This window comes from Ahaetulla prasina, chromosome 9 (genome assembly GCF_028640845.1).
Source record: "Ahaetulla prasina isolate Xishuangbanna chromosome 9, ASM2864084v1, whole genome shotgun sequence".
Taxonomy (NCBI): domain Eukaryota; kingdom Metazoa; phylum Chordata; class Lepidosauria; order Squamata; family Colubridae; genus Ahaetulla; species Ahaetulla prasina.
Window position 1 is genome coordinate 7,319,339 of NC_080547.1, and position 14,078 is coordinate 7,333,416.

General features: G+C 48.4%; 1 protein-coding gene across 1 annotated transcript in view; it reads right to left on the reverse strand.

Annotated features, from left to right (window-relative positions):
* Window positions 1-14,078, reverse strand: part of FAM178B (family with sequence similarity 178 member B) — a 291,246-nt gene that overhangs the window by 249,957 nt on the left and 27,211 nt on the right. Inside the window, exon 5 of the mRNA XM_058194648.1 lies at window positions 11,207-11,318. Within this exon, the coding sequence (XP_058050631.1) occupies window positions 11,207-11,318 (112 nt within the window). The remainder of the gene's footprint in view (window positions 1-11,206; window positions 11,319-14,078) is intronic.

Below are 14,078 nucleotides of genomic sequence, written 5' to 3' on the forward strand. Positions count from 1 at the left end.
TATCTCTCTTTTTTAAAAAAATGAAAAAAAAATTTCCCAGCCAGACTTCTATGAAAAATCCAGGTCTTCTGGTTTAGAATGGCGTTTTGCTTCATACGTGATCTCTAGGAAACCCTGGATTGGTTCCTCACCATCCCACCTACGGGATACAGGTTGTCCTCGTTTAGTAACCGGTTCCATGTTCCGAAAGGAGAAGAGCTGTCCGGTTGTTTTTATGGGGAGGGGGTTTTCTATCAACCTGGGCACAAGTTAGAGAAGGGGATAAAACGCTGTGCTCCAAGCAGCTGATGGATCCAGATGGTTTCCTAAGGAACTTCCCAGTTGGTCTATCGCAGGGGGTGTTAAACTCAAGGCCCGGGGGCCGGATCCAGCCCATGGGGTGCTTAGATCTGGCCCATGGGGCTGCCCTGGAAACAGCAAAGGACCGGCCCGCGGTGCCTCTGCCAGCGAAAAGGGAGCTCGGGTGGGCTTTGGGCGGCCTCTCCCGAGCTCCGTTTTCGTGGGCAAGGGTTGCAGAAGGCCATCTCAGCCTAAAACGGTGCTCGGCAGCCCGTTTTCGCTGGCAGAGCACTCGGGCCGCCACAGGCACCCCTGACAAGAGTGACATCGAGCTGGCCACGCCCATCCCGGCCACGCCCCCCCTCTGGTCAAACACGATGCCAATGCGGCCCTCTGTGAAATCGAATTTGACACCCCTGGTCTATCAGCAACGCCTTGGAAGAGAGGAGTAAACCAAATGATTGAGAAGGTTGTCCCTAAGCCCCTCGAGCGGCGTTACTCTGGCTCTTTGCCTTACCAGGAAGCAGGAAATGCCATTAGTTCAGGGCAGGAGCGTGAAGAGGAGGGCTCTCTGTATGGATCAGGTGGGAATGAGGAATAGGGGCCCTTTTCAAGGCCCATTTAAAATCCTAATCGGTGGCGAGCAGATGCCGCTTATGCCTCTCTTCCTCCGCTGCATCTACACACAACGGGCTGGCAAAGCTCTTCTGAACTGTCTGGTGTTTTCTCCATAATGATGATGGGGAAAGCGAGGTGGAACCATCGCCGGTCTTTCTGTGAGCAATTTTCATTCTTCTCTGCAGACCAAGGTCCACCAGATTTATCTTGACCTGGACTCCCAGCAGCGGGCGGGTCAAAGCGAGGTAACCTTGGTAACCGCTCGTCTTCGTGTGATTCTTTCCCGCTTGTACAGTAGATCTTCGAGATGTGGGCAAGAGCCAGTGGAAAGATGGGAGCCATCATCGGCTTATTCAACCGTTGCCCTTCCAAGGCTAATTGTATCTATTAGGACAGCCCCAAGTTTACGGGGAAGTGATGAGTGTCTTGTTGCGTGCAGAACGTTCTGCTGCCGGCTTAAAGGAGGCAGCTGGAGTGAAAAAGGTCATCCCCTTGATTTATATAAGATCTCGGTAATGATAGGCCAGTGCCAAATATTTCATTGAGTGGGTAAGAGGATGGAGTAAGTGGCCTTGGAGATCTAGGTCCATGGGGATGAATCCAATTATGTGGAAGAGCCACGGTGGCGCAGTGGTTAGAGTGCGGTACTGCGGGCTACTTCTGCTGACTGCCGGCTGACTGCAATTTGGCAGTTGGAATCTCAGAAGGCTCAAGGTTGACTCAGCCTTCCGTCCTTCCAAGGTGGGTAAAATGAGGAACCAGATTGTTTGGGGCAATAGGTTGACTCGGTAAACCACTTAAGAGTGGAGCTATAAAGTACCATGAAGTGGTATGTAAGTGCTATTGCTTAGGAAGGAAGGAAGGAAGGAAGGAAGGAAGGAAGGAAGGAAGGAAGGAAGGAAGGAAGGAAGGAAGGAAGGAAGGAAAACGGGGAAGGAGGGAGGGAAGCTGTGTTGATGCTGTGGTTAGAATGCAATATTGCAGGCTAACTCTTCCCCTTGCCAGGAGTTCGATTCTGACTGGCTCAAGGTCGACTCAGCCTTCCATCCTTCTGAGGTGGGTAAAAGGAGGACCCAGATTGTTGGGGGCAAGAAGCTGACTCTGTAAACTGCTTAGAGAGGGCTGGAAAGCACCATGAAGCGGTATATAAGTCTAAGTGCTATTACTATCCACTTGGTCTACATTGCTTGACTTGGTAGATCAGGGGTGTCAAATTCACGTCATCACGGCGGCACCACGTGACATATTGCAATATTTCCCCCTTCACTAAACAGGGCGTGGGCATGGCCAGCGCGTGACTCATCCGGGCCACGGGCTGCGAGTTTGATAGCTCTGTGATAGATGAACCATGCTGGAAACTAAATGGGGCAAATGTGACCCTGCTGGGTTCTCCTGGAGTTATTGGTGGCTTTTGGTTGGGACCAACTTGACATGGCCGACTCACTGCGGGACAATTTGTTGCAGGACAATTCAACGAATACAAAACCTGAATGAATTTCAACGGAACCGTGTGTTCTGACCTAAGCTTTCTGATACAGTAAAAGCACACAATGAGTCTCAAAAACCCACTTTTTATTTCAACGGCTGTAAATTCTGCTCGTTCAGAGCCTGTTCATTCTCACACTGTTCATTCACAGATGAGCTCCAAATAGTTGTAAAGACTCTGACAGAAGTCTGCCACAGTTCTTCTGAAAAGGCCGATAAACACCCACCTTTATCTCCCTTGACACGCTGCCAAGACCTAATTGGCAATTAATTTTGCAAGGCTACATGGAACACAGATTCAACACAGAGCTGCAGTCTTGAAACCGGCCAGTATGAACAACAGTTCCTTCCTGCAAAGGCCCACGTGCCTTTGCTCCTCTTTTATGTCTTATGGGAGGGGCAAATCATCTCCAAGCCCTACTCCTGAGTCGACTCTTTTGTTTTAACTGTTCTTGCCTTCTGCATGCATACATTGGGAACAGGCTCCCCCTGTTCCTCCGCCTCTCTGATGTCAGATTCCAGAGCTAGCACCTAACTCCCAGATGGTCCTGGCCCCCTCTCTGCCTCCGACGCAGAGCCCTCGTCCGAGCCTTCCTCAGAACTCCAGGACTGGCCCATGTTCCTCCCCAGCCTCCTCACTATCCGACTCTGCTGCTCGCTCCGCAGGCTGCCGGCGGACCATGACCCGTGGCCACTAATAATAAAATAAAATCAGCCCAGAAATACTAGTTACAATAATTTCGACGAAAAAAATGGTGACTAATAAGAAAAGTAACTGAATGAAGTGATTAATATAGCATTGAATTGTCCCACGGTGACCTACACTGCAGGTAGTTGGCCGTAAACAGTTGGTAGCAGAGAGGTGGCTGCAGTGAGTTGGCCATGGTGAGTTGACCTAGTCTTCCATTCTGGGCCATTGGTGGGGTTGGGCCTTAGGGGTGTTGTTGGGTTGTGGGTCCCCTGGAACCATAACAGGGGCTATTTAGAAGGTGGGGCTGGGAAACTATTCTTCAATATCTAAGTTGTTGAGATACGGTGTTTTATGTGGTTATATCTTCTCCCATAGCTTAATATTTACACGAAACTAAGAGGAGAGGATGTTTAGAATTTAGGAGAAAGATCCAAGGAGTATTCTGATATTACCCAGATCTACCTCTCCCTATTACTCTTGACATTTTCTCCAATCTTGAAAATGGGCTGCAAAAATGGGGTGGAATTGAAATGGAGGTAAGGAGATGTTACTGGCCAAAAAAAAAAAAAAATCCATCTCAGGGATTAAGGTAAAACCTGGTTTGACGAGGGCGTATTTCTCCACGTTCTCCGTTTAGAACAAGGGTCCGCAACCTTGCGGACTTCAACTCCCAGAATTCCCCAGCCAGCCATTTTTATGACGGTTGTAGTGTCCTGAGGTCACGTGATCACCTTCCCCATGCTGGATGGGGAAAAAGGCGTAAAATGGGGCAAAACTCAGCTGAGAAATGTTTCGCTCAGCAACATAAACTTTGGGCTCAATCGTGGTCGTTAAGTCAAGGACTTCCTGTTAGTCAATCATTCATCGCAGGGTTTAGCCTCCAGGCCCTTTTATCGTCTTGGTTGCTCTTCTCTGCCCTCTTCCTTGGGCTTGTCAGCATCTTTTTTGTATTATGGCTCCTCTGGACGTTTTCCTTTGATGTTCTCCGAACTCCCTCTCCTTCTAAATCATAAACAACCTTTATTTTTTGCAATCCACTTCTGAATTGCTGCCAAGAAACTTTCTCTCTCTCTCTCTCTTAATTAGGAGCTGCCATGCACTAAAGCAAATGTTCTCCTTCTAACATCATTGTTATTTCCACCTAAGGTCCCGGAGACGCAAACATTAAAGTTAAAACAAACAAACAAACAAACAAACAAGGCAAGTTGCAATCCAGACGCCTCGTTAGGAAAGGTGCCCGCTTGATCCGAAGGAACCAAAAAAAAAAACATTAACGAAGATAATCGGACAGATGGCAGGGTGAGTCTGGGGGTGACAGGGAGCCATTAAACAGCTCGCCATCTGGAATGGGGGGGCCCGAGTCACCGTACCCCCCCTCTCACAGCAGCCATTCTGAGATAGGCGAGCCCCTCCCGCCTCCGGCAGCCATTTTATGAGGTATTGACGCCATTGCTTTCAAAATTCCCACCAGCCCCGAACGCTTTACGGTCTTTGGAAAGACCAGAGCGGTGCCTCCACCACTTATCTCAAAATATTAGGCTCCAATAAAGAGTCATAAGGGGGAAGCTCTTTTTTGCTTAAGTGGAACTTCAGGAATTCGCTACCGCGTGGAGCATCTTTCAACGGTTTTAAAAGACAACTCGGAAAAAGCTTGTGGAAGCAAAATTTGCCAGCGGTTGTGAGTCCACATTGCCAAACAGCTCAAGTTTTTTTAAAAAAAAAAATGATGAAGCTGCTATAGGGCATCAAACAGCTTCGGAGAGGTGGCTTCTTTAATGAGAAACAAAACGAAATACAGATTAGCGCAATTATCCCGGTCTCTTCTCAGCTGAACTTACTCAACACCAAGGGAAGGAGTTGCTATGCCACTGTTGAAATGAATTCTGTCCTTGAGTGGTGACCAAGTATAGATGTATTGGGAAATTTTAGTGCCTTCTCCTGAGCCAAGAGGTTTAACAGATTAACAGAGTTGGAAGGGACCTTGTAGGTCATCTAGTCCAACCCCCCACCCAAGCAGGAGACCCTACATTATTTCCAACAGATGGCAGTCCAGTCTTTTCTTGAAAAACTTCCAGTGATGAAGCTCCCACAACTTCTGTTCCATGGGTTGACTGTTCTCACTGTCAGGAAATTCCTCCTTATTTCCAGGTTGAATCTCTCCTTGATCAGTTTCCATCCATTCTTCCTTGTTTGGCCTTTGGGTGCTTTGGGAAATAGCTTGACCCCTTCCTGTCTGTAGTAGCCCCTCAAATATTGGAAGGCTGCTATCCTGTCTCCCCTGGTCCTTCTCTTCACTAGACTAGCCATGCCCGGTTCCTGCAACCATTCTTCATGTTTTACTCTCCAGACCTTTGATCATCTTACATAGATTCAGATTAACCGAGTGGAAAGGGACCTTGTAGGTCATCTAGTCCAGCCCCCACCAAACCAGGAGACCCTACACCACTTCTGACAGATGGCAGTCCAGTCTCTTCTTGAAAGCTTCCAGCGATGAAGCTCCCATAACTTCTGAATGCAACTTCTATTCCATCGGTTTATTGTTCTCACTGTCAGGAAATTCCTCCTTATTTCCAGGTTGAATCTCTCCTTGATCAGTTTCCATCCATTGTTCCTTGTCTGGCCTTCGGGTGCTTTGGAAATATTGTATAGACTGCTATCCTGTCTCCCCTGGTCTTTCTCTTCACTAGACTAGCCATACCGAGTACTTGCAACCGTTCATCATTCATATGATTATGATCGTGTGAGATCTCAGATTTTTTTTGTTAACGTTGCTCATTTTGGAAATGTACACAGCTTTATTGCTTACTTCCAGAGCTGTTGCTGAAAACTGAACAGACATAATAGCAGGGGTGAAATGCTCCCGGTTCGGACCGGATCGCGTGATCCGGTAGCGATGGGGGCAGGTAGTTTGGAGAACCGGTAGCAAAAATCCCTGCCTCCCCCCCTCCCCCACTGCCCATGCCTCACTGTTCCTCTTCTCTGTCCCTGAAGCGCTCGGTGGTGATATAGCTGCAAACGGTCTTAAATGACTGCCGCGGCGCTTCAAAGGGCCGCACTACAGCTGATCAGCGCTGTAGGAAGCTAGTAGACCGGTGTCTCTATTTTTAAAGAAGATAGACTGGTGCCTCCCAAGTTTTGTATACTTTATTATTTTTATTATTATTATTATTATTTTATTGCAAAAAAATTTTATTTTCCATAATAATTCCCACAATTTGACCACTGTACAATACAATCACTTATCCAACAATCAGTCCTATACTCAAATTATACTCAATCAGGGCTGCTCGACCGCCACTCCCTCCCTTAATCCTTTCTTCCCTTCTCATCCTTCTTAAACTTCCCCCACCACCTTCTCCTCGCTTTCCTACTTCCCCACCTCTTTCCCACTTCTCACTACCATCCTTTCTAACCCTCTATCTTCTCCTCCTTCTTCTCCTCCTATCCTTTCTTCTCCCTCCCTTCTTTCCTCCCTACCCACCTGCCTACCTACTTTCTTCCTTCTTTACTCCTCTTTCCTTACCCTTTCCCTTCGGGAGTGTTTGCCGAGCAGTCCCGACATTACACCATTCCAACTTGTTTAATTCTACCATTATTCCTGTACAATGGCAACCAATCAATTTATAGTCTTCCCCTTCCCCCCCCCATTTCCCCCCCCCCTAGACTTCCCAGAACAGAATACAGGGTATTGTAACTAACAAACATAATCTAAAATATAACATAAAACATATTCCATTTCACACCATCACACTATTATTTTTATTATTTATTATTATTGACCATGCCCATTCAGTCACCTGACCACCAAGCCACACCCACCAATTAAGCCACACCCACAGAACCGGTAGGGAAAATGTTTAGATTTCACCCCTGCATAGTAGATACCACAAAGTTCTCCTAATGGCCTCGTGTTCTGAGCCCATCGAAACCACCACCTTGGGAACATCTCCATCTTTAAGACCCGCCATATTTATGCCTACTGTAAAGACAGGATGAAGAAGAAGCCAGCGAGGGGAAACTGTGATATAGGTTTCCTCAACGGACGACCACAATTGAGCCCAAAATGGATGTTGCTAAGTGAGACATCCCTTGAGTTTTGCCCCTGTTTTACGACTTTTCTCCACCACAGTTGTTAAGTGAATCCCTGCAGCTCTTGAATTAGTAACCCGGTTGTTAAATGAATCTGGCTTCCCCATTGACTTGGCTTGTCAGAAGGTCGCAAAAGGGGATCACGTGACCCCGCAACCGTCATAAATGTGAGTCGGTGGCCAAGCTTCCAAGTTTGGATTATGTAACCACGGGGATGTTGCAACTTTTTCCCAGCGCCGTTGTAACGTCGAACGGACACTCAATGAACTGTTATAAGTCAAGGACTACCTGTATTGGTCTTCTCTACCAGACCCAACCAGGACCTCCTTTCCTCACAGCTGGTCCTAGTACCATGGCCCTAGTCCTTGGGTTTGGTTTGAGACCAAGCATGCCTCTTTCCATTCATTCAGGAGTTAAACACATAGCGCCCCCCTCGCCCGCCTTTCCATCATTGCGCATTAGCTCTCCTGCCTCTTATTTTTCTTTCCGCCCCAACTCTTGTCAGGTGTGCTGGGCTGAGAAAGACCAATCTCACCTAATCAGCTTGTAGAGCTAAGTGCCTTTGATGGTGGCAAAGCCAGGATCAGTGTCACAGCCTTCACCAATAAAGGCCTTTCTAGTCCAGAGCTAGAAAATTCGAAGAAGCAGCTTTTGCCGGCTTGTTCCTAATCTATGTGTGCCGTGAGACGGCCTGCTCAGGATGCTCATAATCCGCTCAGGTGTGGCAGATGGGTCCTCAGGAATCTGATCTCCCCAATGAGATGCCCCCCCCCTCTCTTCCCTAGCTCTGGAGCAGGGGTCTCCAACCTTGGTCACTTTAAGACTCGTGGACTTCAGCTCCCAGAATTCTGGGTTGAAGTCCACAAGTCTTAAAGTGGCCAAGGTTGAAGATCTCTGCTCCGGAGCATTCTTCCCCACGAGCCTACTTTATTATGTCAAATGCTTTTTTTTTTCCCCTCCCATCATCGTAGCTGTTCTCGCATTTCTGCCCTGACGGTTTGCTTTTTAAGTCGATTCGTCTTCGATATTTTCAGCTTTCTTTGGGCTTGCTTATTTTAAAGTCTGCTGCTTTTAATTTGCCGCTCTTCTACAATTTGGCTTTAATTGCTTTGTTGTGTTTTTGATTTGATTTACATAACTTTCGTGGGGGTTTTGATGGCACCGTGCCCTGGGAACTATTAGCTCCTAGCCGACTGTTATAAATCTTCAGCACACATAAGTCAAGCTACGACACTAGGATGGGGGCTGTGGTTCGGGATTGCTCATAACCACAGTCACTGAAAAGGATCCAATTTCTTGGGAAAGAAATTAGAAAAGACAAGAGAGCTCCCGGCTGGGTCCCTCAACTACCGAGTGAGCTCCTTCTCTTTTAAAACTAAAATGACAGATGCACCAACCGCCAAAGTAAACCCACCCCGGCAAAACCGTCGCTTTCAAAACGCTTCAACGCCAACTGTCTGTTTTTAAATTAATTGGCAAAAGCGTTTTTGATTCATTGTTCACCCACTGCATGACTGGAGCCTACATTTGCTACCTTAATCGTTCGCACTAAAGAATGTTTTCAAGGTACAATTTTCTCCCAGGATCTGGGTGATGATGAACATGGGGAGGGAGGGGTGGGTGGGAATGAGTTCATTTCAGTGTCACATTTGCACAATGTTTCCCCACCCCCACCCCCCACCCCCACCCCGAGTTCCTTTCTAAATGGAAACCCGATCTTTTAAACAAAGCCGTCTTGAGCATTTTGGGGGGAAAAAACCAGGTCTTTTTCCTGCCTCTGCTTTTAAGTTTTGCAAACATTTCAAGCCAGGCAGTGCCAAGACACCTGCAAAAGCTGTTTTCGACCTCGCCATGCTCTCAATTCCTCGGAGCGATCACAGTGTTGAAACGGCCAATTTTGGCTTTGCTTAACTTTAACCCAGAAGTAGAATTTCGTATAGTTGTGGGTTTGGCTTGGGGTTGTTTTTTTTTTTTTGCAACAAGACATTGTCTCTCTTCGACAAAATTCCCACCAGAGATTTTAGACAAGAGTTTTCTATTTTTCGGACTTCTCTTGTTTACAAAGGGACCGCAACTGAGCTCAACATTTCTGGCTGCTAAGTGAGACATTTGTTCAGGGCGTTTTGCTCCATTTTACCACCTCTCCCATCGCCGCTATTAAGCTAGTTAAGTTAGTTACACAGTCGTTGAGTGAATCTGGCTTTCCCCCATTGGCTTTGCTTTGTCGAAAGGTCTCAAAAGGGGGCTCACTAGAGCCCCTGGACACTGCGACCGTCTTAAATGTGAGACAGTTGCCGAGCAGCTGAATTTTGATCACGTGACCGCGGGGACGCGAACGTGTGAAAATGGTCGCAAGCCGCTTTTTTCAGTGACGTAACTCCGGTGACTAAATGAACTGTTTTGTAAGTCGAGGACTACCTGTTTAAAAAAAACCAGTGATTTCTCTCCTCCTGGGAGAAATGCATGCACTTCCCTGAATTACTTCCTAATGGTTTACCAGTCCTTTGGGGGGGGGAGAAGGAGAGGAGGGGCCGTTTATTAATCCCTTTTAAGCCTCTTGACCATAGGATATTTGGCCCAGGCTGCCTGTTAACCTGGTCAAGGCAACAGATGTAGTTTTCTTCTGGAAATCAGCAGAGACCGCTAGGGCTCGCTGCCTTAGAAGAGTCAGGAAAATCCTCAGGGATGACTCTCACCCTGGTCACCGCTTCCTTACCCTCCTACCAGGGGTGAAATGCTCCCAATCTGGTAGCGATGGCGGTGGGTGGTTCAGAGAATCGGTAGCAAAAATCCCTGCTCCCTCCCATGCCCAGCTGAGCCGCGCGATCGTCAGAGGTTGTGGTGTTTGTTTTTTTTTTACTTTTAAAAGCATTTTTTCTTCGGCTGAAAAAATGCTTTTAAAAGTTTTTTAAAAAGCCTCTGATGATCGCGCGGCTCAGCTGGGATCGTCAGAGGCTTTTAAAACCTCTTCGGCTAAAGAGGTTGTAGAAAAAATGCTTTTAAAAGGCGCCTCTGAGGATCCCAGCTGAGTTGCCTGATCGTCAGAGGCTTTTTTTCCTTTTAAAGGCAAAAAAAAAAATGCTTTTAAAAGAAAAATTGCCTGACAATCAGGCAACTCAGCTGGGATCGTCAGAACCCTTTAAAAGCATTTTTTTACAACATCTTCGGCTGAAGAGGTTGTAGAAAAAATTCTTTTAAAAGTAAAAAAGAGTTGGCCATGCCCACCCAGTCACATTACACCCCCCCCACTAAGCCACACCCACAGAACCAGTAGTAACAAATTTTACATTTCACCCCTGCCTCCTACCATCCGGAAGAAGATAGAGAAGCGTAGCCAGCTGCACAAACAGGCTGAAGAACAGTTTTTATCTGTGGGCTGTCAGACTCCGGAATGAGAAATAACATCGTAACTACGTAGTATGATGGGACTGCAGGGTCAGCGCAAAGTGTAACATGTTCACACTGGGGAGATAGGACTGGGTATTTTGTTAAATGTGATTTATGGGGTTAGGGATTGTCTATCTTTGCTGTGAGTTGTATTGCGTTGGGTGGGGGTGCGCTGTGTTGTGGTCCGCCAGCCGCCTGCGGAGCTGGCAACGGAGTTGGACAGCCAGCGATGAGGTTGAGGTGACAACACACTGAGGGAGCTCAACCAATTTCATTGTACGCATGTTGTGCAGTGACAATAAAGGTTTGAACTGAGGAGAACGTTCCTTCTCCTAAGGTCCTGCCTGAGCAACATCGTTCACCGGAACAACAGATCATTATCCTTCTCTCAAGCCGAGGGGGCCTCCTGCACCACGAAGGCATCTGCTCCACCAGGCTGACGCCTCGGCCAATTACCGTTTCAGCTGATTAATCGGGCTAACTGATTAGCACCCACGGTGGGGAGGGGAGCTAGACGCTTCTAAGCCCCTCTGCCAGGACCCTGGGAGATAAATGGGTGGCGTTCCTCGTGAGCGCCTGCCCTTCTCACCTGAGCCTTGGCCACTGGGGCCATCTAGTGGCCGGGCCTTGGCTTGCAAGCCAGCAACCTCTACTTACCTGGAAAAGCCAGCGCAGAATGGGGAGGGGACACTTGGCAATTCCGTGATAGATGAACCCAAGGCTGCCACTGTGGAGGATCGCCAGCTGCTGAGAGGTGCTGGAGCTGGAGCTGGAGGGAGAAAGGCAAAGAATTCTGTATCCACGTTTGGTCAAGATGTTAAGACTCTTTTAAAAAAGTGCAGAGGAGAGCAACCAGGATGATTAGGGGACTGGAGGCTAAAACATATGAAGAACGGTTGCAGGAACTCGGTATGCCCAGCTTAATGAAAAGAAGGACCAGGGGAGACAGGATAGCAGTCTTCCAATATCTCAGGGGTTGCCACAAAAAAGAGGGAGTCAAACTATTATCCAAAGCACCTGAGGGTGATTTGAGAAGCAACAGGTGGCAAGAAAAACAGGTAGAAACTAAACAAGGAGAGAAGCAACTAAGAACTAAGGAGAACTTCCTGAAAGTGAGAACAATCAGTCGATGGAACAGAAGTTGCCTTCAGAAGTTGGGGAGGCTTCCAAGAAGAGACTGGACTGATATCTGCCAGAAATGGTATAGGGCCGTGATGGCGAACCTGTGGCACGCATAGCCATATCAGTGGGCACGCGAGCTCAGCTCCGGCCAGCTAATTTTGGGGTCTTCCGGGACCACCAGAAGTAGGGAAACAGGCTGTTTCCTACCTCCTGAGGGCCTGGAGGGGGAGAGAGACCTGCTTCTCTCTCACACCTGGCTCCAGGGCCTCTCTAGGAGTCTGGGGAGGCCGAAAACAACCCGTTTGACAACTTCCAGTCCCACCAGAAGTTGTCAAATGGGCCATTTCTGGCATTCGGAGGACCTGTGGGGGGGGGAGCCGTTTTCGCCCTCCCCAGATTCCTAGAGAGGACCCGGAACGAGGTGAGAAAGAAAAACGGACCTACTGGGCCATCGTGTGCCAGGAGGGGAGGGAGGGGGTGGCGCACATGCATGCACAAGACATGCCATATATAATTATGGGTGTGAGCGTGCGTGCAGGCGACACCCCCACTTCCCCCCTCCTGGCACGCAATGGCAAAAAGGTTAGCCGTTACTGGTATAGGGTCTCCTGGTTGGGTGGGGGGGGGAGGCGGGTTGGATTAGATAACCTACAAGGTCCCTTTCAACTCTTGCTAAGCTCATCTGCTTCTAATAGCTCTTGCCTTCTCAGCTCTTACCAAGTAAGAAATCAAGACCCAGCCTAGAACATGTCCACCTGACCCTATACAGGTAAGACCTCGAGTTATAACCCCAAGGTTAAGTTGGTTGTTGAATGGCACCCAATTTTACAAACGTTTTTGTCTGGTTGTCGAGAGAATCACTGCAGTTGTTAAGCAAAATCGTGTGGTCATTAAGTGAAGCGAGCTTCCTCCATTGGTCTCACATCCCATAAGCAGGTTGCAAATGGCAATCGCATGGCTTCAGGACACTGGAATGGTCGTAAGTACACATTGGTGGCCAAGCATCCAAATTTTGCTCGTATGACCAAGTGGTAAGTCCAAGGATCGTTTCTAAGACACTCTTTCGACTGCCGTTGTAACTTTGAAAGGTCACTAAATGAACGGTTGTAAACCAGGACATTCCCACAGGTGGCCCTAGAGAGAGGAGGAGCGATGGTACCAGGCGACCAGACGACACTTTGATTGGACCATGTGACTGATTGTTTGGGGAAGGGGGGAAAAACTTTCACTTTTAATTAGGTGGAAACCCCAGGAACCTTCAGAGTCGGTTTTCACCAAAACGGTGCCAATATGATATATCCAATCAAACTTATTCTTTGAGGAATCTACCTGCCGCGGAGTTTTGTTTGCTGTGGGTATGTTACTTGAACCCTGACATTTAGTCCTTGGAGCTCTGAGAAGAAAATGCTCAGATCGAGACTGCTAACCCAGTGGGGCGTCGTCACTTTGGGTGACAAAGCGTGCCCTTGTTCTCCGAGGGCACACAGAGGGGGCACATTCCAAGGGAGGAACGCGAGGGCAAAAGCTACACATCAGTAAGAGTAATGTGGGGAATACAATTCCCGGCAAATTTAATCGTTCCCCCTCTTGCCACTATACGAATTGAAATTTGGTGACAACCTGGGGGTGGGGGAGGAGGAGGTGTTTCTAAGACCCTCATTCAAGGTTGGCTGGGGTGGGCGGGTTCACGAGCCACCCTGAGGTCAAAGGTGACACGCTCCCACTACGAGACGACGCAATCCATCTGAATGTACAATGGACAGCAACTTGCGAAGCTAAGGGGTGAGCGTGAAATATGTAGAAGCTGCGCGGGAAATCCTGAAAGTCTCCAGATTCTTTAGAGTTCATGGAATGATTTTAAAGGCAGGCTGGAGAAGCACACTGGCAACCTTTCAGGAAGAGGTTGGCCAGTCACTTATCTGGAATGGTGTAGGGCTGTGATGGCAAACCTGTGGCACACAGAGCCCTCCCTGCTGGCACGTGCGCCATCACCCCAGGTCAGATCTCCGTGGCGTTTCTTTCGCGAGCTTCGGTTTCCCTGCAAACGACGAAACAGACGCTCACGAAAGAAAAAGATCTGACCTCTTGCCGCGCTGCCGGGGTTGGGATGCCCCCGCCTCCCACCAGCCAGCTGGTCTTTGGGTCTCCGCGCTGTCGTGTCCCACTCCTCCGCTGACAGCCGGGTCAGGGAAATCCGAATCAGGCGTGCCTCTGCAGCTCGGCCAAAGTCCTAGCAAAGTCCTCAAGGCAGGCAGGAGACCAGAAAGTGACTTCAGCAAGATATGTTTAGACTTTGCCTGACTCAGAGAATGCCAGAAAGCAGATCCTTTATATAGGCCACGGGGTGTGGCTCCATGACTCAGCACTTACCCAGGCCTGCCCCTCCCTTCCTTCTGTTGCCTCCGCC